General features: G+C 41.9%; 1 protein-coding gene across 1 annotated transcript; it reads left to right on the top strand.

The window, feature by feature from the left end:
• Positions 1-11,173: 11,173 nt before the first annotated feature.
• LOC102949118 (T-cell surface glycoprotein CD1a-like) lies at positions 11,174-15,487 on the top strand. Its single transcript, XM_007084271.3, has 6 exons — positions 11,174-11,815; positions 12,664-12,930; positions 13,613-13,891; positions 14,086-14,364; positions 14,699-14,789; positions 14,935-15,487. The coding sequence occupies exons 1-6, from the start codon at positions 11,755-11,757 to the stop codon at positions 15,011-15,013; spliced, it is 1,056 nt and encodes a 351-aa protein (XP_007084333.2). The 5' UTR covers positions 11,174-11,754; the 3' UTR covers positions 15,014-15,487.
• Positions 15,488-25,505: the final 10,018 nt, after the last annotated feature.

Raw genomic sequence — 25,505 nt, 5'->3', positions numbered from 1 at the left:
GAGACTAGCCGTCATCACATATGTCATTTGCAAATATCTTCTCCCATTTTGAAGGTTGCCTTTTAGTTTTGTTGATTGTTTTCTTCACTGTGAAGAAGGTTTTTATCTTGAGCAACTCACAATATTGTATTCTTGCTTTTGTTTCCATGCCTCCCATGACATGTCTAGTAAGAAGTTGCTGAGGCCAAGGTCAAAGAGGTTGCTGCCTGAGTCCTCCTCTAGGATTTTGATGGTTTCCTGTGTCACAGAGGTCTTTTATCCATTTTGACTTTATTTTTGTGTATGGTGTAAGAAATTGGTCCAGTTTCGTTCTTCTGCATATTTCTGTCCCGTTTTTCCAACCCCATTTGTGGAAGAGACTCATTTTTTCATTGGATATTTTTTCCTACTATGTTGGGCATTAGTTGGCCATATGCTTGTGGGTCCATTACTGGATTTTCTATTCTGTTCCATTGATCTATGTGTCTGTTTCTGTGCCCCTATGATACAGTCTTGTTCACCACAGCTTTGTAATAGAGTTGGAAGCTTGGAATTGTGATGCCTCCAGCTTTGCCTTGCATTTTCAAGATTGCTTTGGCTGTTTGGGATCTTTTGTGGTACCATACAAATTTTAGAATTGTTTGTACTATCTTTGTGGTATTTTGCTGCTGGTATTTTGATAGGAATTGCATGAAATGTGTAGATCGCTTTGGGTAGTAAAAACATTTTAACAATATTTGTTCTTCCTATCCATGAGCATTGTCATGGCCTGATTTATGACCCAGCATGTGATCTATCCTGGAGAATGTTCCATTTGCACTTGAAAAGCGTGTATGTGTTGCTTTAGAATGAAATGTTCTGCGTATATCAAGTGAATCCATCTGGTCCATGTGTCACTGAAAGCCATTGTTTCCTTGTTGATTTTTCTGCTAAGTAATCTGTCTCTCACTTAAATTGAGTATTAAAGTCTCCTACTATTTTCTATTAGTATCAGCGAGTTTCTTTAGGTTCATTACTAATTGATGTATATGTGTGCATTGTTTCATGTTGGAAGCATAAATATTTACAATTGTTAGATATTCTTCTCGGATAGTCTCTTTGATTATGATGTAGTGACCTTCTTTTTCTCTTGCTACATAAGACAGCCTTTGTCTTTGCTTTAGAATCTATCTTGTGTGATAGAAGAATGACTACTCCAGCTTCTTATTTTCTTTTGATGTTCATTAGCATGATAACTGTTTCTTCATCCTCTCAATCATTCTGCAGGTGTCTTTAGCTCTCAAATCATTCTCTTGTTAGCAGCATATAAATGTTTTTTGTTTACTTTTTAAAATACATTCTGATACCCTATGTCTTTTGATTGGAGCACTTAATCCATTTACACTCAGAGTGATTATTGAAACATATGAATTTAGTGCCATTGTGTTACCTGTGATGCTGGTGTTTCTGGTGATGTCCTGTGTTCCTTTCTAGTGTTTGTTACTTTTAATCTTTTTTCCCTCCTCAAAGAGTCCCCTTTAATAATCCTTGTGGGGCTGGCTTAGTGGTCACAACTCCTTTAGAAAATCTAAACAAAATGTTTCTCTGGGAAACTCTTTTTCTCTGCTTCTATTATGAATGGCTGCCTTTTTTTTAATTTTTCAATATATGAAATTTATTGTCAAATTGGTTTCCATACAACACCCAGTGCTCATCCCAAAAGGTGCCCTCCTCAATACCCATCACCCACCGTCCCCTCCCTCCCACCCCCCATCAACCCTCAGTTTGTTCTCAGTTTTTAAGAGTCTCTTATGCTTTGGCTCTCTCCCACCCTAACCTCTTTTTTTTTTCCCCTTCCCCTCCCCCATGGGTTTCTGTTAAGTTTCTCAAGATCCACATAAGAGTGAAAACATATGGTATCTGTCTTTCTCTGTATGGCTTATTTCACTTAGTATCACACTCTCTCGTTTCATCCACGTGGCTACAAAGGGCCATATTTCATTCTTTCTCATTGCCACGTAGTACTCCATTGTGTATATAAACCACAATTTCTTTATCCATTCATCAGTTGATGGACATTTAGGCTCTTTCCATAACTTGGCTATTGTTGAGAGTGCTGCTATAAACATTGGGGTACAAGTGCCCCTATGCATCAGTACTCCTGTATCCCTTGGGTAAATTCCTAGCAGTGCTATTGCTGGGTCATAGGGTAGGTCTATTTTTAATTTTCTGAGGAACCTCCACACTGTTTTCTAGAGTGGCTGCACCAATTTGCATTCCCACCAACAGTGCAAGAGGGTTTCTGTTTCTCCACATCCTCTCCAGCATCTATAGTCTCCTGATTTGTTCACTTTGGCCACTCTGACTGGTGTGAGGTGATATCTGAGTGTGGTTTTGGTTTGTATTTCCCTGATGGGGAGCGACGTTGAGCATCTTTTCATGTGCCTGTTGGCCATCCGGATGTCTTCTTTAGAGAAGTGTCTATTCATGTTTTCTGCCCATTTCTTCACTGGGTTATTTGTTTTTTGGGTGTGGAGATTGGTGAGCTCTTTATAGATTTGGGATACTAGCCCTTTGTCCGATATGTCATTTGCAAATATCTTTTCCCATTCCGTTGGTTGCCTTTTAGTTTTGTTGGTTGTTTCCTTTGCTGTGCAGAACCTTTTATCTTCATAAGGTCCCAGTAATTCATTTTTGCTTTTAATTCCCTTGCCTTTGGGGATGTGTCAAGTAAGAGATTGCTACGGCTGAGGTCAGAGAGGTCTTTTCCTGCTTTCTCCTCTAGGGTTTTGATGGTTTCCTGTCTCACATTCAGGTCCTTTATCCATTTTGAGTTTATTTTTGTGAATGGTGTGAGAAAGTGGTCTAGTTTCAACCTTCTGCATGTTGCTGTCCAGTTCTCCCAGCACCATTTGTTAAAGAGACTGTCTTTTTTCCATTGGATGTTCTTTCCTGCTTTGTCAAAGATGAGTTGGCCATACGTTTGTGGGTCTAGTTCTGGGGTTTCTATTCTATGCCATTGGTCTATGTGTATGAATGGCTGCCTTGATGGATAAAGTAGATTTGTCTAGACATGTTTCCCATTCAGCACGTTGAATATATTATGCCACTGTCTTGTAGCCTACCACATTTCTGAGGACAGATGTTGCAAACCTGATCTACCCTCCCTTATACGTTAAGGACTTTGTTTTCCTTTCTGCTTCAGAATCCTTTCCTTGGCTGGGTATTCTGTGAATTTGACTATCATATGTCTTGTGATAGCTGGCTTTTGTTGAATTTAATGGGAGTTCTCTGTGCTTCCTGGATTTAGATGTCTGTTTACTTCCCCAAATGAGGGAAGTTTTCAGCTACAATTTGCTCAAATACACCTTCTGTTCCGTTTTCTCTCTTCTTCTTCAGGGACTCCTATGATACAAATGTTATGATGCTTCAAGGAGTCAGTGCATTTCTTCTACTTTGCCCATCCTCACTGTCATTGCATATTTGGTTTATATCTTGTTTGTAGTTTTATTTTTATTTTTTGGCATGTCTAGTTTTAGTTGTTTTTTTTTTTTCATGCAGGAGGGGATTCTTTAGTGTCTTCTCTGCTTTTCTCAATCCCAAATAGTGTCTTTATGATAATTTTTTTATATTCTGGTTCAGATATCTTGGATTTGTATTGATTGAATCCTGGCTGTGACTTCTTTTCTTTCCTTCTTTGAGGTGAATTCCTCTGTCTTGTCATTTTATCTGGGTCACTGTTTTCATGTTAGTAAAGACATTTGTATTCTTGGTACCAGAGTAATGCCTATGTTATAAAGAAGTCTAGAAAAAAAAGAAGGTAGATCATAGGTGCGTTTTAGTCTGCTTGATAAAAGAAGCGAGATCCAAAATAATAGTAATAATAATAATGATGATGAATAATATAAATACAAAGAATTTAAAAAGTAAAAGTAAAAAAAAAAAGGAAGCTAGATCCTGTGTGTGTTTTGGAATTCTTGTTAACAGAAACTAGATTCATAAAATAATAATTAAAAAATTAAAATATAAAACAATTGAAAAAGTAAGCTAGCTCATATTTCTCCTAGAGTTGAAGATTTGCAGCAATCTATAATCAGAGGACTAAGTGCGTGAGAAGGGTTTGTGTTGGTCTTCTGGAGGTAGGGTCTCTTGCATCGATCTCAGGTGGCCTTGCCCTAGTAAGGGTGTACCTGCAGGGCTCAGAGGGGTGGGGCTTGGTGTAGCTCCGCAGTCCACTGGGTGGGGCTGTGGTGCTCACTGAGGTCAGTCAGTGCTGAGGGGTGTGTGTGGGGAAAGGGTGTCTCCACACCTTCGTGTCCCTAGAGCAGGAATTCATGCCCTCCACTCTTCAGGAAGCCCTGACAGAAGAGCAAATAATCACCCTTCCTGTGTCCCCAGCTTCTGTCAGATCCCTACCTTCACCCTGTAGGCATCAGAGCGGTCTGCCTGCCAGGACGCACAGTCCTCCACAGTACCCTTTATGCTCTCCCTCAGGCACATGGCGGCGGGGGGGGGGGGTGTTCAAAACGCCAAATTTTAGGGGCCCGCTGCCAGCAGAACCCTGCTCATCCTCTGGGAGAGGTTGTGGCCACGTTTTTGGCATTTGCCACTTTGTCATGGAAATTGGTTATGCCACCATGCGCTGATTTGGAGTTTATGGTAAAACACAGCCAAAACCTCTCATCAAGGTTTGCTGCCCTGATTTGGCATCTCTGTTCCTATGCAGTGAGTAGTGCGCCATATTGATGCCTGCAGGGTCTTTTGTTCCCAGAGAGCCCGTGCTGCCTCTCCCAAGTGGTCTCCAAGCAGGGGAACTCTTTCTCCCCATGCAATCCAGCGGACCCTCAGACCACAATGACCACTATAAGGCAACTACCCTCCTTTCCCCTGGAGTACTGTAAAGCTATCCAGTCATGAAACAGGCAATGGCTTGGACCTCCAAAATTTCAGAATTTGCATACTCGCTCTCATAAAAACGTATGGTGGACAGCCCCTCTTTTCCCAGCCAATGGTTTTGGGAAAGAGTTCTTACTGTGAAATCCCCTGAGTGTGCCTCCACTTTTTCTCTCCTTCTGTCTCTCTTCCTCTCTCTTCTCTCTGTGATCAGTTTCCCTACCTTCTGAAGTTCTTTTCTCACCCAAATCAATTCCCTGCAGCTCCTGCTTTCCACAGTGTGGCCGCTTTTCTAGCTCTGGTTGTTCAGTTTTGTTCTCTCAATCCCCAGATCAATTTCTTGCGTGTTCCAAATGATTTCATATTCATCTAGCTGCGTTCAAGGGAAGAGGCAGCCCAGGGTCCCTCTACTCCTCTGCCATCTTCACTTGTCTCTGATAGAAAATTTAAAGTAATGGTCACAAAGATACTCACTGACTTGAGAAAAAACTGGAAACCCTCAGTGAGATTCTCAACCAAAAGCTAGAAAACATAAAAAATAATCAAACAGTGATGAAGAACTCAATAACTAAAATAAAAAGTACACTAGATGCAATGAACAATAGACTAGAGGAAGCAGAAAGATGGATCAGTGACCTGGCAGACAGGGTATGGGAAATGATCAAGCCAGACAGGAGAGGAAAAATAACACAAAATGTAAATAGACCTAGGAAACTCAAGGACACCATCAAGCAAAATAACATTTGCATTATAGATCACAGGAGATGAGAGAAAAAAGGGGAAGAAGATTTATTTGAAGAAATAATAGTTGAAAACTTCTCAAATCTCATGCAGGAAATAGAAGTCAAGAATCAGGAGGCACAGAGAGCCACCAGCAAAATCAACCCAAGGAGGTCCACAACCTATTAATTGAAATGGCACAAGTAGTGATAAAGGTGAATTTTTTTTTTTTTTTTTTTTTTAAAATTTTTTTTTTTTAACGTTTATTTATTTTTGAGACAGAGAGAGACAGAGCATGAACAGGGGAAGGGCAGAGAGAGAGGGAGACACAGAATCAGAAGCAGGCTCCAGGCTCTGAGCCATCAGCCCAGAGCCCGACGCGGGGCTCGAACTCACGGACCGTGAGATCGTGACCTGAGCTGAAGTCGGACACTTAACCGACTGAGCCACCCAGGCGCCCCAAGGTGAATTTTAAAAGTAGCAAGAGAAAAGACGATAGCTACATACATGGGAAACCCATAAGGCTATCAGCTGACTTTTTAGCAGAAACTGTGCAGGCCAGAGGGAGTGGCATGATATATTCAAGTACTGAAAGGAAAAAGTCAGCAGCCAAGATTACTCTATCCAACAAGGCTATCATTCAGAAGAGAAGGAGAGATAGAGTTGTCCAGACAAACAAAAGTTAAAGGAATTCATGACCACTAACCCAACCCTACAAGAAATATTAAAAGGGACTGTGAGGGGAAGGGAAAGGAAAGACCAAAAGGAAAGAAAGCACAAAGTGGTAAAAATAAAAATATCATAGAAATCAGTCAAGAGACTCACAAAATAAAAGGATGTAAAGTATGATGCCATATACCTAAAATGTGGACGCAGAGGAGAAGAATAGAGAATGGATTCAAAGTTCAGTGACCAATAAGTTAATATTGACTGCTCTACACGGAATCTGTAAATATACACACTGATTGATATCTGTTCCAGCCAGAGCCTCAGGGATCCTATTTTGTTCTTGTATCTGCTGTGCTTCCTTTTGCTATATATCTTTTCCTTGCTCTTTCCTCTTCTTGGGATTTTCTTCTCTTTCCCTTTTGTTAAGTGTCTGTCTACAGATGGATGAATAAAGAAAAAGAGGTATGTATATAAAATGGAATGATATTTAGCCGCAAAAAAGGAAATACTGTCCTTGTGATAACATGGCTGAAACTTGAAGACTTTATGCTAAGTGAAATAGTCTAGTCCCAGACAGAAAAAAAGTGTATGATTTCATATATGTGGGTTATCTAAAATAGTGAAACTCATAGGAGCAGAGAGTAGTAGTTACCAGAGGTTTGATGGTGAGTAATTGAGGACTTGTTATTCAGTGTTGAAAGTTTCAATTATGTCAGTTGGGTATGTTAGAGATGTTCTGTACAACATAGTTCCTATAGTTAATAATACCATATTTTCCAAGAGTTAAGAGAGTAGATCTTCTGTTAAGTGCTCTTACCACAACACAAAATGAAACAAAGCAAAGGGCCACAAGGAAACTCTTTAAGGTCTTGGAGTTGTCTACTACCTTGATTGTGGTGGTGGTATCAGAAATGTTTGGTATATCTGAGCTGATCAAATTGTACATGTGAAATTTGTACAGTTCTTTATTTTTACAATTATTGTAAACCAAACTTTATACACGTACATACGCTCCTAATGAACATTAGATGATCACTCTCCACATCCATTTCTATTTTTGTTAATGTGTATAATTTTTAAAATTAATTAATTAACTAATTAATTAGTTTTTAAATGTACATCCAAGTTAGTTAGTCTATAGCGCAGCAATGATTTCAGGAGAAGATTCCTTGACATTCCTTACCCATTTAGCCTATCCTCCTCCCACAGCCCCTCCAGCAACCCTCTGTTTGCTCTCTATATTTAAGAGTTGCTTATGCTTTTGTACAGTTCTTTATATATCAGTTTTATCCTAATAAAGCCGTTAAAAATTGTAATAGTTGTGCAAAAAATAAAGAGAAAAGAATCCAAGTATATCAAGAAACCCAAGTAATCATGAGAGAAAAAAGCAAGAGGAGAAAAAACGGAGAATACCAAAACAACCATAAAACAAGAAACAAAATGGCAATAAGTCATACCCTTCAATAAATACATTGAATGTAAATGGAATAAATGCTCTAATAAAAAGATATACTGTGATGGGATGAAGAAAAAAGCAAGTCGTATCTCTATGCTGCCTACAAGAGGCTCATTTCAGATCTAAGGACACATGAAGATACACAGTGATATGATGGAGAATCATGCATCAAGCAAATGGATGTGAAATGAAATCCAGGGTGGCAATACTTGTATCAGACAAAATAGACTTTTAAAGAAAGGCTGTACCAAAGGAAAAAGGAAGACACTATAAAATAATAGAAGAAACAATCCATCAAGAAGATATAACCATTGTAAATACTTCTGCATCTCAGACGAGAGGAAGGAATAAAAGTTACCCAAAATGGCAAGGAAGAAGTAAAATGTCCACTGTTTGCAGATCACAATACTATATATAGACAACCCTAAAGACCACCCCCCCCGCCCCAATCTACTAGAACCAATAAATGAATTAAGTAAGGTCACAGGATACAAAATCAATATATAGAAATGCGTTGCCTTTGTATACAATAATAACAAAGCAGCAAAAAAAGAAATTAAGAAAACCATCACATTGACAATGGCACCAAAAAATAAGAGAATACTTAGGAATATACTTAACCAAAGGAGTGAAAGACATGTACTCTGAGAACTATAAAACACTGATGAACAAATTGAAGGTGACACAAGGAAATGGAAAGATATTCCATGCTCGTGGATTGGAAGAAAAGTGATGTTAACATGTCCATAGTACCCAAAGCAATCTACAGATTTAATGCAATGCCTATCAAAATACCAATAGCATTTTTCACAGAACTAGAGCAACCCATCTTGAAGTTTGTAAGGAACAAAAAGACTCTGAATGGACAAATCAATCTTTAAAAAGTACAACAAAGCTGGAGGTATCACCATTCCAGATTTCAAGTTACACTACAAAGCTGTAGTAATAAAAACATTATGGTACTGGGACAAAAGTAGACACAGATCAACGGGACAAAAGTAGACACAGATCATTTCACAGAGAACCAAGCAATAAACCCAGGATTTTATGGCCAATTAATTTTTTTACAAAGAGGCAAGATCATGCAATGGCAAATAGAAGGCCTCTTTAAAATGTGGTGTTGGCTCATATTTGGATCTGGAGAAACTAAACAGAAGACCATGGGGGAGGGGAAGGGGAAAAAAAAGTTACAGAGAGGGAGGGAGGAGACTCTTAAGACTGGGTCTCATAAGAGACTCTTAAGGACTGAGAACAAACTAAGGGTAGATGGGGGGGGAGAGGGGAAAGTGGGTGATAGGCAGGGAGGAGGGCACTGGTTAGGATGAGCAGTGTGTGTTGTAGGCAAACCAATTTGACAATAAATTATATTAAAAAAATGCGGCGTTGGCAAAAGTGGACAGCAACATGCAAAAGAAAGAAACTGGACCACTTTGTTACACTATATGCCATAATAGACTCAATGTGGATTCAGGATCAAAATGTGCGGGGCACCTGGGTGGCTCAGTTGATTAAGCTTCCTACTTCGGCTCAGGTCATGATCTCACGGTCTGTGAGTTTGAGCCCCACGTTGGGCTCTGTGCTGCCAGCTCAGAGCCTGGAACCTGCTTTGGATTCTGTGTCCCTCTCTCTTTCACCCTCCTCTGCTTGTGCTCTGTTTGTCTCTCTCAGAAATGAATAAATGTTAAAAAAAACCCCACAATGTGGAACCTGAAATCATAAGCATGCCAGAAGAGAGCACAGGCAGATCTGTCTCTCCATCAGCTGCAGCAATACTTTTCTAGAAATGGCTCCTGAGACAAGGGAAACAAAGCAAAGATAAAATATTGGGACTACAGGGAAATATAAAGCTTCTGCACAGCAAAGGTACCAATCAACAAAATTCAAAGGCAATATACAGAATGTGAACAGATATTTGCTAATGACATATCCAATAAAGGGTTAGTACCCAAATTACAAGGAACTTGTACAACTCAACACCAATAAAACCAATAATCCAATTAAAAACGGGCAGAAGACATGAATAGACATTTCTCCAGAGAAGACATCCAGATGGCCAAACAAACACATGAAAAGATGCTCAGCATCACTCTTCATCAGGGAAATGCAAATCAAAACCACAATGAGATGCCACCTCACTCCTGTCAGTTCGGTTAAATTCAGACACACAGGAAGCGTTGGGGAAGATGTGGAAAAGGACCCTTGTACCCCGTTGGTAGGAATGCAAACTGGTGCAGCCCCTGTGGAAACAGTATGCAGTTTCCTCAACAGTTAAAAACAGATTTCCCACGTGATCCTGTAACTCCACTACTGTATATTTACTCAAGTAATATGAAAATGGCAATTTGAAAAGATGCACGCACCCCTATGTTTACTGCGGCATTATTTACGGTAGCCAAATTATAGAAGCCACCCAGTGTCCACGGATGATGGGTGAAGAAGGACAAAGTGTGGTATATACGTATAATGGGATGTTACTCAGTCAAGTAAAGGACTGAAATATTGCTATATGCAATGACATAGATGGAACTGGAGAGTTTTAAGCTACATGAAATAAGTAAGTCTTCCAGAGAAAGACAAACACCTATTGTCTCACTCACGTGTGGAACTGAAGAAACAAAACAAATGAAAAAGACAAAAGAGAGATAAAGGAAAAAACTGAATGGGAACAATAGAGAACACATTGTTGGTCACCTGAGGGGAGGCAGGTGACGAATGAGAGAAGATGGTGAAGGGAATAGTTTTATACTTATATTGATGAATGCTGAGTAATGCATAGCGTTAACTCGAATTAAAAAAAAACAAAACAAAAGGAAGAAAAAGTAAGTCATCACACCAGAATACACAATTCTTGGTGTATGTGTTATTTCCTCCCAAAGAGACTAAAAGCTCCTTGAATAAAGTGATTGCATTGTGAAGACTGTATTTTCGTGCATGTAGCAAGGTGCTTGGACCAGGCTGGTGTTAAGTGAGTGTTTGGTGAGTGAATATACATTAGTGCAAGTCCGACTGAGTGGGTATTCTTCAGATGTTTCAATGTCCTGTGGTCTCTCTGATGACAACTGATTCTCCCCTAAAATAATGGTGAATTGGTGGTTGTTGATACTGTTACACAGGCAATCATGGGGAAATTTGGAAAAGCAAATAGAACGTGTTAAAAGAAACCCATGGACTCAAAATGGTGTCTCAGGCCAAGCCAAGTCCCCAAACCTTGTTTGATGCCTAAGCTAACGGCAGTTCCAACCTCCCCCAGAAATGTAAGTCTTCCCCTGTCAGCGAGGGATTCTCTGTTCATCACAGTGAGGTCCGTTGTCACGTGGGTCCTCTCCATCCCCCAGTGAGGGGAGGTCATCTGTATGGCTAGACCTCTAAGCTCCCCATTAAGGGAAAGTGAGCTTCCCTGAAACATTTGTTTCTTGTATTTTTCCAACTTCCTTCCTATAAAAACCTCTTATTTGTACGCTTCCTAGGGGCTCCTCTTTTCCATGCCAAATTGTATGCTCCCTCAAACTTGTATCCCTTAATGCAATCGATTAGATCTTCGAATTGACCTGGTTGATGGTTTTTAAACACAAGCAGTAACACATCAGAGATGTGGATGGGCTGGGGTGGGGGTGAGACAGGGAAGGGAGTCCATGGGGAGTGTTCCAAGGGCAGGAGGGACAGGGTGACAGCAGGCTCCAGGGCTGCATGCTGGGGAGCCGTGTTTTCATGGGTTACTGTCTGGATGAGGAGAAAAGGCGCGAGAGGTAGGGTCCCTTTTCCATGCCACCCAAGACTTGGTCCCCAGCACCTGAGTTAGGACCTTGGGAAACAGAATGGAGGCTGGTGACAGGGAGAAGCTGGAAGCGGGAGAGGAGGGTCAGACCCGGAGGGGAAGTGAGAGTCTGAGTAGGTGCCCAGGGTTGAGGGTGGAGTCCATCTGCATTGTCGCGGAGACTCAGGGCAGGCGTGTGTGTTGAGAAGGAAGTCAGAAGAGAGGGGCTGTGTGTGGGGAGGTTTGTGAGAACAGACGCCAAAGACCCACTTTCGGAGAGAAAGAAAGAACATCTGCACATAAGATGCTGTTGTTGCAACTGGTGTTGCTCACGGTTCTTGTCCCAGGTGGTGACAGTGACGATGGTGAGGACGGTGGCCCTGCTGAGGGGGTGTGTGGGTATGGATATATGTATACGTGCATGTGTGCTTGTGTCATGGGTTCCTGCATGTGTGTAGTATGTGCACATGTGCGCACATGTTTGTGTCTGCACGTGTGATGTGCTTACATTTGGGTGTCACACATGTATGTGTGCTGACAGATGTGCCTGTGTGTGAACGTGTGGTCATGTATGTGATTGTGTGTCTGCATGTGTGCATAAGTATTACGAGCGTGTGCATATAATGCCCATGTGTGTATCTCTGTGTGTGTCTTCATTTGTGCATGTGTGTATCATGTATGTATATGTGCTTGAGTGTCTCCATGAGTGTAAGCATGTATGAATGTGTGTGTATAGGTGCCTGTGTGTGTCTCAGTGTGTATCTGCATGTGTGTCTGTGTGTGTGTCCTGTGTGTAAAAGTGCTTGTGTGTCTGTATGTTTGTATTTTAATATGTGTGTGTTTGTACTTGTGTGTGAATGTGTGCATGTGTATCTGTGTATGTTAGTTTGTGCAAGACTGTGTGACTATAACTTTGCATGGGTGTGTCCATGTGTTTGTACACACTCGCTTGTGTGTACACTCGTGGTGTGGGTTCCCGAGCACACACGTGGGGAGTGAGGGATGTCAGCCTGGTTCCTTCCTGAGCATCCCTGACCCAAGGGCCCTGTGCTCTTCTGAATGATGGGTGCCAAGCCTGGGGCTCTGGGGCAGCACATGTCTCCTAAGAGAACCATGGCTCCCTGTCCTCAGGGCCCCTCCCTGGCCTCTTTTCTGATTCTCTCTCCTTCCCTCTGCCCTCCTCTTCCTCACTCTATCTGTTCTCCTGCCACAGACTTCCAGGAGCCGAGCTCCTTCCGAATCATCCTGACAATATCCTTTTACAATCATTCCCGGACGCAATATCACGTCTCAGCTTGGCTGGATGAGCTTCAGACTCATAGCTGGGACAGCAAGAAGGGCATTTTCGTGAACAAGCTCCCTTGGTTCAAGGGCAACTTCAGCAACAAGGAGCTGATGGAACAGGAAAGGGCAATACAGGCGGCTTCCATTAGAATTCCTCTGATATTTCAGGACCACGTCAGTCAATGGCAGCTTCAATGTGAGTTCAGGTCCCTCAGGGCAGGGGGGATGGAGGTGGCTGGTGTGTGTGTCACCTTGAGTTCCTTCTTCCTCCAGGAAAGAGTCTCCACTGGCTTCTGAAGTCTCCACTCCCCATTGTGAAACTGAATGACACCCATCTGGGCAGGAAGCAGAAGGCAGTCCCCACTTCTTAAAAGCTTTATGTCTTCTGCTCCTTCCCCTCCTCTCATTGACCTCAGGCTGTGCTCTCATGCCTCCACTAGTGTCTCCCTTGGCCACCCCATTCCCTGGACTCCACCCAGATACCTACTTCTCCGTCACTCTGTGACAGATCTTTGAATTGTGCTTTACTCCCCATTCAGTCCCCTCAGCAAACTCTATCTATGTACTCCATGTATTCACTATCCTCCTTTCACCCTGGATGGTTTTATCCCAGCTCTCCTACTGAGCCCGTCCCTGTCCCCTGCCCACACCCTTCCTGTCCCCCCCCAACAGTTGTTCCTCCCTCAGTCATTCACTTCTTCCTCTGCTGCAGTGACCACCACTTCCCCCTGTCTGAGCTTCTGCTCAAACCAAATTTGCTCCATTCTGTCCACCTCTCAACTTCGTGCTCTGCTTTGTCTGTCCTTGGCTTCCACTTATCCCATTTCATCTTTTTCCCCACATTTCCCCATCGTGTAACTCACAATCTCTCTTCCCAGATCCCTTTCAGGTTCAGGTGGTCAGAGGCTGTGAGCTGCCCGTTGGAGAGGCACCAGTAGGATTTAAGCGGATTGCGTATGAAGGATCAGATCTCGTGAGCTTCCATAACATGTCATGGTGGCCATCTCCAAAGGGAGGAAGGAGGGCTCAGCAGGTCTGCAATCTATTCAATCAGTACCACGTGGTCAACATGAGAATACAGACACTTATTAATGACCTCTGTCCCCGTTTCCTCTTGGCTTTACTTGATGCAGGGAAGGCAGCTCTGCAGCGACAAGGTCAGTCCTGCTCCCTCCCTCCAAGCTTTCTTTCTGCACTCAGAAACTTGAAACATTTGCTCAAACTCAGGGAGAAAAGGGGCCAAGAGGGAGAGGGCTGATGGTGACAGGTTTCTAGAGGTGGAAAGGTGTGTATCTAAAGCGATGTGAGGATCTTCCCTCTCAGTCTGAGAATACCTGTCCTGTCTCTGCAGTGAAGCCAGAAGCCTGGCTGTCCACTGGCCCCAGTCCGGGTCCTGGCCATCTGCTCCTTGTGTGCCATGTCTCTGGTTTCTACCCAAAGCCCGTGCGGGTGACGTGGATGCAGGGTGAGCAGGAGAGGCAGAGCACCCGACGAAGCGACGTCTTGCCCCATGCTGACGGGACATGGTATCTTCAGACGTCCTTGGATGTGGAAGCCAGAGAGGCAGCTGGCCTGTCTTGCCGAGTGAGACACAGCAGTCTAGGAGGCCAGGACATGGTCCTCTACTGGGGTGAGAAAGCAGTGGGGGCTGGCTGGGAACATGGGTGGGTGGCCCTTCAGCAAAGCAGAAAAGCCAGCTGAAAACTTTGGGATTCTAGGGACTCCAGATCATAAAGGACTAAAATTTAGTGACCTAAGAAATGGAGAGCTGGGTGTGAGGGCCCTGTAGATGTGGGAGGAAGCAGAGGATTGGGTGAAGGATCCTTCTCTGAGTAGGGATGAGAGAAGAGAAAGAAGAAGGGTGGTTGGTGAGGCAGAGGGTGACAGGAGCAAAAAGGACCAGGAAGGTGCAGTTGAACCCAAGATGGATGGGAATTGATACTCTCTGTGCACCAAACCCACAGAGCAGCACCGGCCCGTGGACTTGGTCTTCCTGGCGGTGCTGGTGCCCCTGGTGCTTCTGGCAGGTCTTGCGTTCTGGCTCTGGAAACGCTGGTAAGACTCTGGAACCATGTTTCTGCTCTTTCCCGCTTATCTCCCCACATTCCTGTCTGTCCTCACCTTTCCTCCTCCCAGTGCTCCTCTCCCTACAGTCCTCATCCCCACCTGCTGCAGAGCATTTCCAATCTGTTCCTCCTAGCAAATCACACTGGAGACCTCAGTGCACTGGCCTCCCTTTGGAGAGAGATCCCAGCAGCCCAGGACCAGGACGTCCCTAAACCCATCTCAGCAGTGATGGACCAGCAAGTCCCTATGTGCAGCTTTTGTCTTTCCTTTCTGCTCAGGCATCAGTTGTCAGTATAAGCTGAGTGTCGTTTAACAGGAATTCTTGTTCTGACCTGAGTCTCAGACTTAAATCTCAAAATTATCTTAGAGTAAAATGAAGTCTGAGGACCTCCATGGGTCACAGGCATCTTGTGTTACTTCCTCCCACGCACCTTCTCTGGTCTGCATAGTGGAAGCAGTCTCTGCTTGGTGGGAATTTCCACCACTTTAACCTGCACTGTGGATAATCTACACCCAGTTCCTATTTGTTTTTGCCCTGCATTTAGGTCCCTTTTCCCTTCTAATTCCTAGGTCTCTTGAGTGCAAAGCCCACGTCTTTTTAATATTTGTATCCTTGGCAAGGAGTCTCGCCTGCATGGAATATGTCCTCAATAAACGTCTGTGTTGAATTGATGCCAATTTCATAGTTTTTTCTTCTTTTGCCTCCTGTCGTGTTTGTAGTAGTTGAGACATTTGATGTTCTTCTTGTTAAAAGTCTTTTCACTTTGACTGGAGACTTGATACTGTTATGGTTCCTTGGTAACATCTCTGAGCCTCTGAGGAGAATATAGTTTTGTCTGTGGATATTTCTATTATTTAAACACAGACACCTGTTGGAGTGGACCTGTTGTGGATGAAAGGAGGAGGGCAGATGCAGGTCCTGGCTGTTTGAGGCCCTCAGGACAGCAGTAGAGACTTCACCTTGGGGCTTGTTGGCAATATAGGGTCTTGGCCTCAACTGAGGTTCACTGAATCACAGTCTGCATTTCATTTGATTTATTTTTATTTTTTTTTTTAAAACATTTATTCATTTTTGAGAGACAGAGAGAGACAGAGCATGAGTGGGGGAGGGCAGAGAGTGAGGGAGACACAGAATCTTAAGCAGGATCCAGGCTCTGAGCTGTCAGCATACAGCCTGACACAGGGTTCGAACTCACAGACCGCAAGGTCATGACCTGAGGTGAAGTCAGCCACCTAACAAACTGAGCCACCCAGGCGCCCCTCACAATGTGCATTTTAACAAAATCATCGGGGCATTCACAGGTGCATAAAATGGGATGCCTGAGAGGTAGCAGTGTGAGTGTGTCCCTGCAGGGAAATGAGTGGGTCCACAAAGGAGAACAAGAGTGTTGTGCTCAGGAATGAATGGGGATCCAGCAAGGAGACGGCATACAGAACATCCTCACATTCGTGGCTGCTGTGTTACAGTCACTGAGGACAGGTTCAGCCACTGGGAGCTGTTGCTCCTAGGGGAAATATAGGGTTGAGTTCCTGAGAGCCTCTGCTCACAATGATTACCAACTGATGTATACACAGCCTTGTTTCATGTGTGTTTTTGTTTAAAGACAGTTTATTATATATATATTTCCTAATAACTTAATGTATGCTGTATTTCCCTATATTGAAATACCCAGAAGTATAGCCCAGAAGTATATAACATTTCCAGGCTTGGTTACTGTGATCGCCAGTGTCTTTGGCTTTCAGCCCCACAGCTGTGCTGTCCATTATTTAGAAACAAACAAAGAAGATATGGTCGTCATTTCATGAGTTCACATATTAAGTTCTTTTTTCCCCTTTTCTGTGGCATCATCATAGCATTCAGACATTACTTTAACATTTTCTTAGGTGGCTCCACATAGACATCAAGTATTTCCTTTTCCTTTTCCTGGATTTACCACATTGTTGATTCATTACCACTGAACTCAAAGGCACACGACTCTATCGCGAGGCTGAGCAGGACCTACCTGCACAGGAGTTTTGTCAGTGAGGCACATCTCACCTTCTTGTGCTTAGGAAAACCAGTCAGCCCTGCAACTCTGGGCTTCAGGGTCTTTTGAAACACTGAGATCACCAGGAAAGTGCATGTAAATGCGGAAAATGTGGCACCAAAGAGACGATGAAAAGGGCACATGTTTACAGTGTGGGAATTACCATGGAAATGCAGAGCAGCAACTGGGTCAGCCTCACCAGGACCCATGCGATGGGTGACGCATGTCAGAGCACTCTCCCTGCCATTCATTATGAATAGCAGTGAACTGGTGGGCCTGTGGGTTACAAATCAATGTCACTAGGTGGGTCCATTAGCATAGACAGCCTCTGTGGATAACAAAGATGGACCCTTTGGGATTATTTCAATGGCAGTGCTAGTGGCAATATCTATGGGTAGACTTTAGTTAGTCTAGTTTCTTAATTACCTCAACAAATAATTCTCAAGCCCTCACCATGCAGAAGGGAAACTGAGTGTAAAGTAGTGAGGAATGAAAAGATCATTACTTTCTTTGGAGCTTGAAAATTTTGCTTCCCTATTTGATTATGGTTTTCATTGTTGTTTCTATCTAGTGTTAGCATAGCAACTTATTTTGGTTCAGTATGGGTGAAAGCCACAAGTTCTAATTTGTTTAGGGGCTGAGAGGGGGGCCCAGGGCAGGAGAACATCCAGAGGGACCAAGTGCATGAATCCACCACAGTACATATGTGGACTTCCTGTAAAATAACGTTGAGATGGGAGATGTGGCAAAGGTGAAAAATACAGGATGTGAGCAAGCAAATCACAGGACTTCTGCCTTCTCATCCGAATTAGAGTTGCTGCTGCTTCTCTATGTTCTTGTCTACCTTGTCATTCCCAAATGGCCACCATGTGCTTTTTGCTGGTTGGCCCCACCCTCATGCATAGCCCTGGGCCTTGATCAGCTTGAGTCCATCAGGAGATTGCATCCTTGGCCATGTGACAGGATGAAGGATGGACAGGTGACATTCAGTTTAGGTCAGTCATCAGATAGATGTCACTTGTCCTCATTCAGAATGATGGTTCAGATGGCTATAGGTGACCAGGTCACACGAAGCCTGATTCTTTCATTTGATGTCAGGGGAAAGAGATCCTCTTTCCTGTCCTGGATAATAACATTGGGGTATAAAGTTTGAAATAATTAAAATCCATTTGTCAGCACCAGAGAAGGAACGCTGTGGATGAAACCTGTATGGAAGATGGCAGAGAAATTTTATACATGAAATTTGCCAAGAGATAGATCCCAAGTTTTCTCTTTACAAGACAGATAAAGAGAGGAAAAGAAAAAGGAAGAGGATGGTCAGAGAAGAAGAGCTAAGATGGCAGAATAGTAAGAGCACCACAGGTTTGCCTCATCCCTGAACACAACTAGATAAATATCAAACTACTCCGAATACTCGAGAAATCAATCTGAGGACTAAGAGAACAAACTGCACAACTAGAGGGAGAGAAGAGGCTACATCATGGAAAGTGGGAGGTGTAGAGTTGTGTTGGGGAGATACAGATCACAGGTCCTGTGGAAGGGAGGGAGCCCTGGTCTCAGACAGAGGAGAGAGTGAGCAAGGGAGAGAGAAAGAGAGAGAGAGAGAGAGAGAGAGAGAGAGAGAGAGAGGGGTACAGGGTATCATAGAAGGAAACCATTTATCCAAAGCCATTGACTGGGAACAGGAGAGGGGCTGATTGTCATGAATTTTTACAACCACTGTTGCTCAAAGACTGGAGCATTAGAAATACATGCTGTGGCCAGTGTCAAACACAGTGGTTTTGCAGTGCTCCTGTGGACAAAGACAGAAGACCTGGTGGCAGAAGGCAGGAGCTGAGGAGTCCCTGGGGCATGCTGGGAGAGACTGTTCCCCCTTCTTGGAGTGCATCTGGGAGAGGTAGAATTGTCTCTGTGGGGATAATAGTGCTGGCAGGCACCATTACCCTTCCCCACCTCTTAGCATATGCACAGAGATACTTGCACAGGGCAGCTAACATAGATGGTCTTTGCTGTGCTTTAGTCCAAATACACACCCTGTGGTTTGATGCTACTGACCTTTTGGGAGAAACCTGCACCAGTTCCAGAATAGTGAGAACCTCCCAGGACCAGTGTGGGTCCATTTCATGCCAGGTCCTTAAAGTTTGGAGTTTTAAAGCTCAGTCTTCCTGCCTGAGACAGAGCACAGGGGCATTGCACTGCTGGGTGCACAGATAGTCTGGAAAAGGTAGGGTGAAGGCAAGGATCTGAGTGATTCCTAGGACACATGAGGGGAGACAGTTTGCTCTTCTGAGAGCGATTCCCTGAGAGCTGCAAGCACGGAGTACCCGTCCAGGGATGAGGGAGGGGGCTGGTGCCATTTCCCTTTGTCCCCCCAGCATCAACTAAGTTGAGCAAGCAGCACAGTACCAACAGCAGCAGCACAAACTGGTGGCACCAAGCCCCCCCCTCTGTGCTCTGCAGGTGCTGCTATTCTTGGGCAGGTGTGTCTGTGAACCAGAGCAGTGAGCCCCTCCTCAAGAAGACCAGCAGAAACTTCTGCACTCACCATATCTACTGACCATAGCGTCCTGGAGATCTTCAGCTATAGTGCAAATAACATCTCATTGAATAAGCAGACCAGAACACATCTAGATAAAACTTGTAACAATCTGGACAAAGTCCAAATACTCCCAACTGCAGGCAAGGAGATCTGCCAACAACAGATCTGAGAGGAAAAGCAGCCAACATACAGCAGCAGAATACACGCAGCATGTTACAGAGACGTTCCCTGAAAGAACAGGCCCTGGAGAGTGTCGACCTCTTTTGAATAAATCCATTACTCTCAGGAGCAGGAAACATAATAGGCTTTCCTAATACACAGAAGAAGACAGAGACCTAGAGAAAATGCCAAGAAGGAGGAATTCATCCTAAAAGAAAGAACAAGGAAAGGTCATGGCCAGGGATCTAATAGAAACAGATGCAAGTTATATGCGTGATCCAGAATTTAAAGCTTCAATCATATGGATACCCGCTGGCCTAGAGGAGAGCAGAGAAAATACCAGGAATCCCTTACTGCAGATATAAAAGACCAAAAAACTAGTCAGGCCAAAATGAAAAATGCAGTAGCTGAGATTCAAACAGACTGGACACAATAACCACAGGATGGAAGAAGAGGAAAGAAGAAGTGATATAGAACATGAAATTTTGGAAAATACTGAAGCAGAAAAGAAGAGCAAAAGAAAAATATTGGATCATGAATGTAGACTTAGATTCCTAAGTGACTGCATAAAGCATAATAACATTATTATCCTAGGAGTCTGGGAAGAAGACGAGAGGGATAAAGGGGCAGAAGTTTTGATTGAGCAAATTATAATTGCAAACTTCCCTAATCTGGGGAAGGAAACAGGCATCTAAATCCAGGAGGCACAGAGAACTCCCACCGAAATCATCAAAAGCAGGCCAACAGCAAACATATCATAGTTAAAACTGTGGAATATAATAATAAAGAATAAGTCCTAACAGCTACAAGACAAAATAAGTCGCTATATTACATTGTAAGACAAATAAGGTTAGTGGCTGATCTCTCAGTGGAAACTTGGCAGGACAGAAGGGAATGACATGATATATTTGATGTGCTGAGTGGGAAAAAGATGCAGCCAAGAATTCTATATCCAGCAACACTATCATTCAGAATAGAAGGAGATATAAAGAGTTTCCCAGACAACGAAAAACTAAAGGAGTTTGTTATCATTAAGCCAGCACTGAAAGAAATATTAAAGGGGACTCTTTGAATGGGGATAGAAAGACCAAAAGCAACAAAGACTAGAAAGAAACAGAAAATGTCCAGAAACAAAAACAAAACAAGTAGTAAAATGGAACTAATCCATATCTATTCAATAACCACTCTGAATATAAAGACTAAATGCTCCATTCAAAGACATAGGGTAAAAATATAGGACCCATCTATTTGCTGCCTTCAAGAGACTCATTTTAGACCCAAAGACAGACACCTGCAGAAGGAAAGTCAGGGGATGGTGTACCATCTACCATACCAATGGACATCAAAAGGAAACTGGAATAGACATACTTGTATCAGACAAACCAGATTTTAAACCAAAGACAGTACCAAGAGAGGAAGAAAGGCATTGCAAAACAATAAAAGGGACTATCCAATAAGAATATCTAGCAATTATATTTATGCCCCCAACTTGGCACAACCCAGATATGTAAATCAATTAGTAACATACATGAAGAAATTCTTGAGAAGAATACAAAAATAGAAGGGGACTTTAATACCCCACTTACAACAATGAATAGATCATCTTGGCAGAAAATCAACAAGGAAACAATAACTTTTAAGAATACCTTGGGCCAGATGGACTTAACAGACATATTCTGAACATTTGATCCTAAAGCAGCAGAATATACATTCTTTTTGAATGCAAAATGTAACATTCTCCAGAATAGATCCATATTGGGTTACAAATCAGGCCTCAACAAACATAAAAAGATTGAGATCATACAATGCACATTTTTTGACCACAACACTAAGAAACTTGAAGTCAACCCCAAGAAAAAATTTGGAAAGACCACAAACACATGGAAGTTAAAGAACATCCTACTAAAGAATGTTTGGGTCAACGAGGAAAGTAAAAAAGAAAAAAAAATACATGGAAACAAATAAAAATGAAAACACGACTGTCCATACTCTTTGGGATGTGGCAAAACTAGTCACAAGATGAAAATATATAGCAATAAAAGCCTACCTCAAGAACAAGAATAATCTCAAATACACAACCTAACCTTACACTTAAAGGATCTAGAAAAGAACAGCAAATGAAGTCTAAAGTCAGCAGAAAGAACAATGGAAATAATAAAGATTGGAGCAGAAATAAGTTACATACTAACAACAACAAAAAAACCGTACAGTAAAATAAAGTAATAAAATCAGGTGCTGATTCTTTGAAAGAATTTTTAAAAATTGATAATCCCATACATTGACTTATCTAAAAGAGGTAAGACTCAAATAAATAAAATCATGATTGAGAAAAGAGATGTAACCAACACCACAGAAACAGAATTTATAAGGGAATATTATGAAAAATTATATGCCAACAAAGTGGCCAATCTGGAAGCAATGGATAAATTCCTAGAACCATAGAAACTACCCAAACTATTGAAACAGGAAGAAACAGAAAACTTGAACAGACCCACAACTAGCAAAGAAATTGAATCAGTCATCAAAAATCTAACAAAATTTCAGAATCAGAGGGCTTCTATGGATTTTCTATGAAACATTTAAAGAAGATTTAATATCTATTCTTTTCAATCTGTTCCAAAAAATAGAAATGGAAGGAAAAACTTCCAAACAAATTCTACAAGGTCAGCATTACCTTGCTACTAACACCAGACAAGACCCCAGTAAAAAGGAGAATTACAGGCCAAGGTGTCTAATGAACATGTATGCAAAAAATTGTCAACAAGATACTAGCAAATTTAATCCAACAGAACATTAAAAGAAGTGTTTACCACAATCAAATGGGAATTATTCCTGGGTTGCAGGGGTGGTTCAATATTTGCAAATCAATTAATTTAATAAACCACATTAGTAAAAGAAAGGATAATATTCGTGTGATCTCTTCAATAGATGCTGAAAAACATTTGACAAAAGACAGCATCCATTCTTGATAAGAACCCTCAAAAATTAGGGATGGAGGGAACAGCCCCAACATCATAAAGGCCATATATGAAAGACCCACAGCTAATCCTCAATGGGGCCAAAGTGAGAGCTTTACCTCTAGGGTCAGAAACAAGACAGTGATGTCCACTCTCACCATTGTTATTGAACATAATACTGGAGGTGCTGGCCTCAGCAATCAACAACCAAAAGAAATAAAAGGCATCCACATTCACAAGGAAGAAGTCAAACTTTCACTATTTGAATACAACCTGATTTTCTATGTGGAAAACCTGAAAGACCACACTGAAAAATTGCTAGATCTGATACACAACTTCAGTAAAATTGCAGGATACAAAATCAACCTACAGAAATCTATTGTCATTTCTATGCACCAATAATTAACCAGTAGAAAGAGAAATCAAAGAATGAATCCCGTTTACAATTACACCAAAGACCATAAGATACCTGGGAATAAATCTAACCAAATAAGTAAAAGATTTGTACACTGAAAACTATAGAAAATTTATGAAAGAAATTGAAGAAGACACAAAGAAATGGAAAAACTTCCCATGCTCATGGATGGGAAGAACAAATATTGTTAAAATGTCTATGCTACCCAAAGCAATCTACACATTTCATGCAATCCCTATCAAAATAACACCAGAATTTTTCACAGTGCTAGTGCAAACAATCCTAAAATTTGTATGGGACCACAAAAGATCTTAAATAGCAAAAGCAATCTTGAAAAAGATAAGCAATTATGGAGACATCACAATTCCGGACTATAGACTACATTACAAAGATAGTCATCTTTGGTACTGACACAAAAATAGACATATAGACCAATGGAACAGAATAGAAAACCCAGAAATGGACCCACAACTACAGGGCCCACTAATTTTTGACAAAGCAGGAATTAATATTCAAAGCAAAAAAGACAGTCTGTACAATAAATACTGTTGGTAAAACTGGACAGCAACATGCAGTAGAATGAAACTAGACCATTTTCTACTCCATACACAAAAAGACCTCAGTATCCTAGAAGAGAACACAGACAGCAACCTCTCTGACATTGACCATAGCAACTTCTAACTAGACGCATCTCCAGGGGCAAGGGAAACAAAAGCAAAAAATGAACAATTGGGAATTCATGAAGATAAAGAGCTTTTGCACAGTAAAAGAAACAATCAATAAATCTAAAAGGCAGACTATGGAAAGGGAAAAGATATGTGTCAATGACACATCTGATAAAGTGTTTGTATACAAAATCTAGGAAGAACTTACCAAACTCAACACCCAAAACACAAATAATCCAGTTAAGAAATGGGCAGAAGACATAGACATTTTTCCAAAGACGATATACAAATGGGCAACAGACACATGAATAAAAAAGCTCAACATCACTCATCATCAGTAAAGTACAAATCAAAATGAGATACCCCCTCACACCTGTCAGAATGGCTAACATTTACAACATAGGAAACAACAGTTCTGGAAAGGAAGTGGAGAATGGGGAACCCACCTACACTGTTGGTGGCAATGCAAAGTCATACAGCCACTCTGAGAAACAGTGTGGAACTTCCTCAAAAAAGTTAAAAATAGAACTACCCTACAATCCAGCAATTGCACTACTAGGTATTTATCCAAAGGCTACAAAAATACTGATTCAAAGGGGTGCATGGTCCCCATGTTTATAGCAGCATTATCTATAATAGCCAAAGTACAAAAAAAGCCTAAATGTCCATTGACTGATGATGAATGGATAAAGAAGATGTGATATATATATGTAGTGACAGTTTGACTTCTTATATACCTACACACACACACACACACACACACACACACACACACACACACACACACACACACACGAATATTCCTCAGCCATGAAAAAGAATGAAACCTTGCCATTTGCAACAATGTGGATGAAGCTAGAGTGTATTATGCTAGGCAAAATAAGTCAGAGAAAGACAAATACCATCTGTTTTCTCTTATATGTGGAATTTTTTTATATTCAAGTTTGTTAACATACAGTGTAGCCTTGGCTTCAGGAGTAGAACTCAGTGATTCATCTGTTACATATGACACCCAGTGCTCATCCTGAAAAGTACTCTCCTTAATTACTGATACCCATCTAACACACCCCCCTTCCAGCAACCCTCAATTTGTTCTCTGTATTTGAGTCTCTTATGGTTTGCCTTCCTCTTTGTTTTTACCATATAGTTTTCTTCCCTTCCCCGTGTTCATCTGTTGAGTTTTTCAAATTCCACATATGAGTGAAATCATATAAGTATCTTTCTCTGACAGACTTATTTCACTTAGCATAATACCCTCCAGTTCCATCTACATTGTTGCAAATGGCAAGATTTTATTCTTTTTTATTGCCAAGTAGTATTCCATTGTATATATGTACCATATCTTCTTAATCTATTCACCAGCTGGTGGACATTTGGGCTCTTTCCATAATGTAGCTATTTAAAAAAAATTTTTCTAATGTTTATTTATTTTTGAGACAGAGAGACACAGAGCATGAACGGGAGAGGGGCAGAGAGAGAGGGAGACACAGAATCTGAAGCAGGCTCCAGGCTCCGAGCTGTCAGCACAGAGCCTGATGCAGGGCTCGAACTCACGGACTGTGAGATCATGACCTGAGCCGAAGCCAGATGCTTAACCGACGGAGCCATCCACACCCTCCAATAATTTAGCTATTGTTGATAGTGCTGTTATAAACATTGGGGTTCATGTTCCCCTTTGAATCATCATTTTTGTATCCTTTGGATAAATTCCTAGTAGTGCAATTGCTGGATCATAGGGTAGTTCTATTTTCTAATATTTTGAGGAACCTCCATACTGTTTTCCAGAGTGGTTGCACCAGTTTACATTCCCACCAACAGTGCAAAATTGTTCCCCTTTCTCCATAGCCTTGTTTCCTAAGTTGTTAATTTAGCCATTCTGACCAGCGTGAGGTGGTATCTCACTGTGGTTTTGATTTGCATTTCCCTGATAATGAGTGATGTT

This window comes from Panthera tigris, chromosome F3 (assembly GCF_018350195.1).
Source record: "Panthera tigris isolate Pti1 chromosome F3, P.tigris_Pti1_mat1.1, whole genome shotgun sequence".
Classification (NCBI taxonomy): Eukaryota; Metazoa; Chordata; class Mammalia; order Carnivora; family Felidae; genus Panthera; species Panthera tigris.
Note: the sequence above shows the minus strand (reverse complement) of the source record. Positions and strands in the feature narration are given on the sequence as shown.

Coding starts and splice junctions, on each gene's coding strand:
- LOC102949118 (XM_007084271.3), top strand. CDS start 11,755: ATGCTGTTGTTGCAACTGGTGTTGCTCACGGTTCTTGTCCCAGGTGGT. Junction 12,931..13,612: donor CAGTCAATGGCAGCTTCAAT/GTGAGTTCAGGT, acceptor CTCTCTTCCCAG/ATCCCTTTCAGGTTCAGGTG. Junction 13,892..14,085: donor GGCAGCTCTGCAGCGACAAG/GTCAGTCCTGCT, acceptor CTGTCTCTGCAG/TGAAGCCAGAAGCCTGGCTG.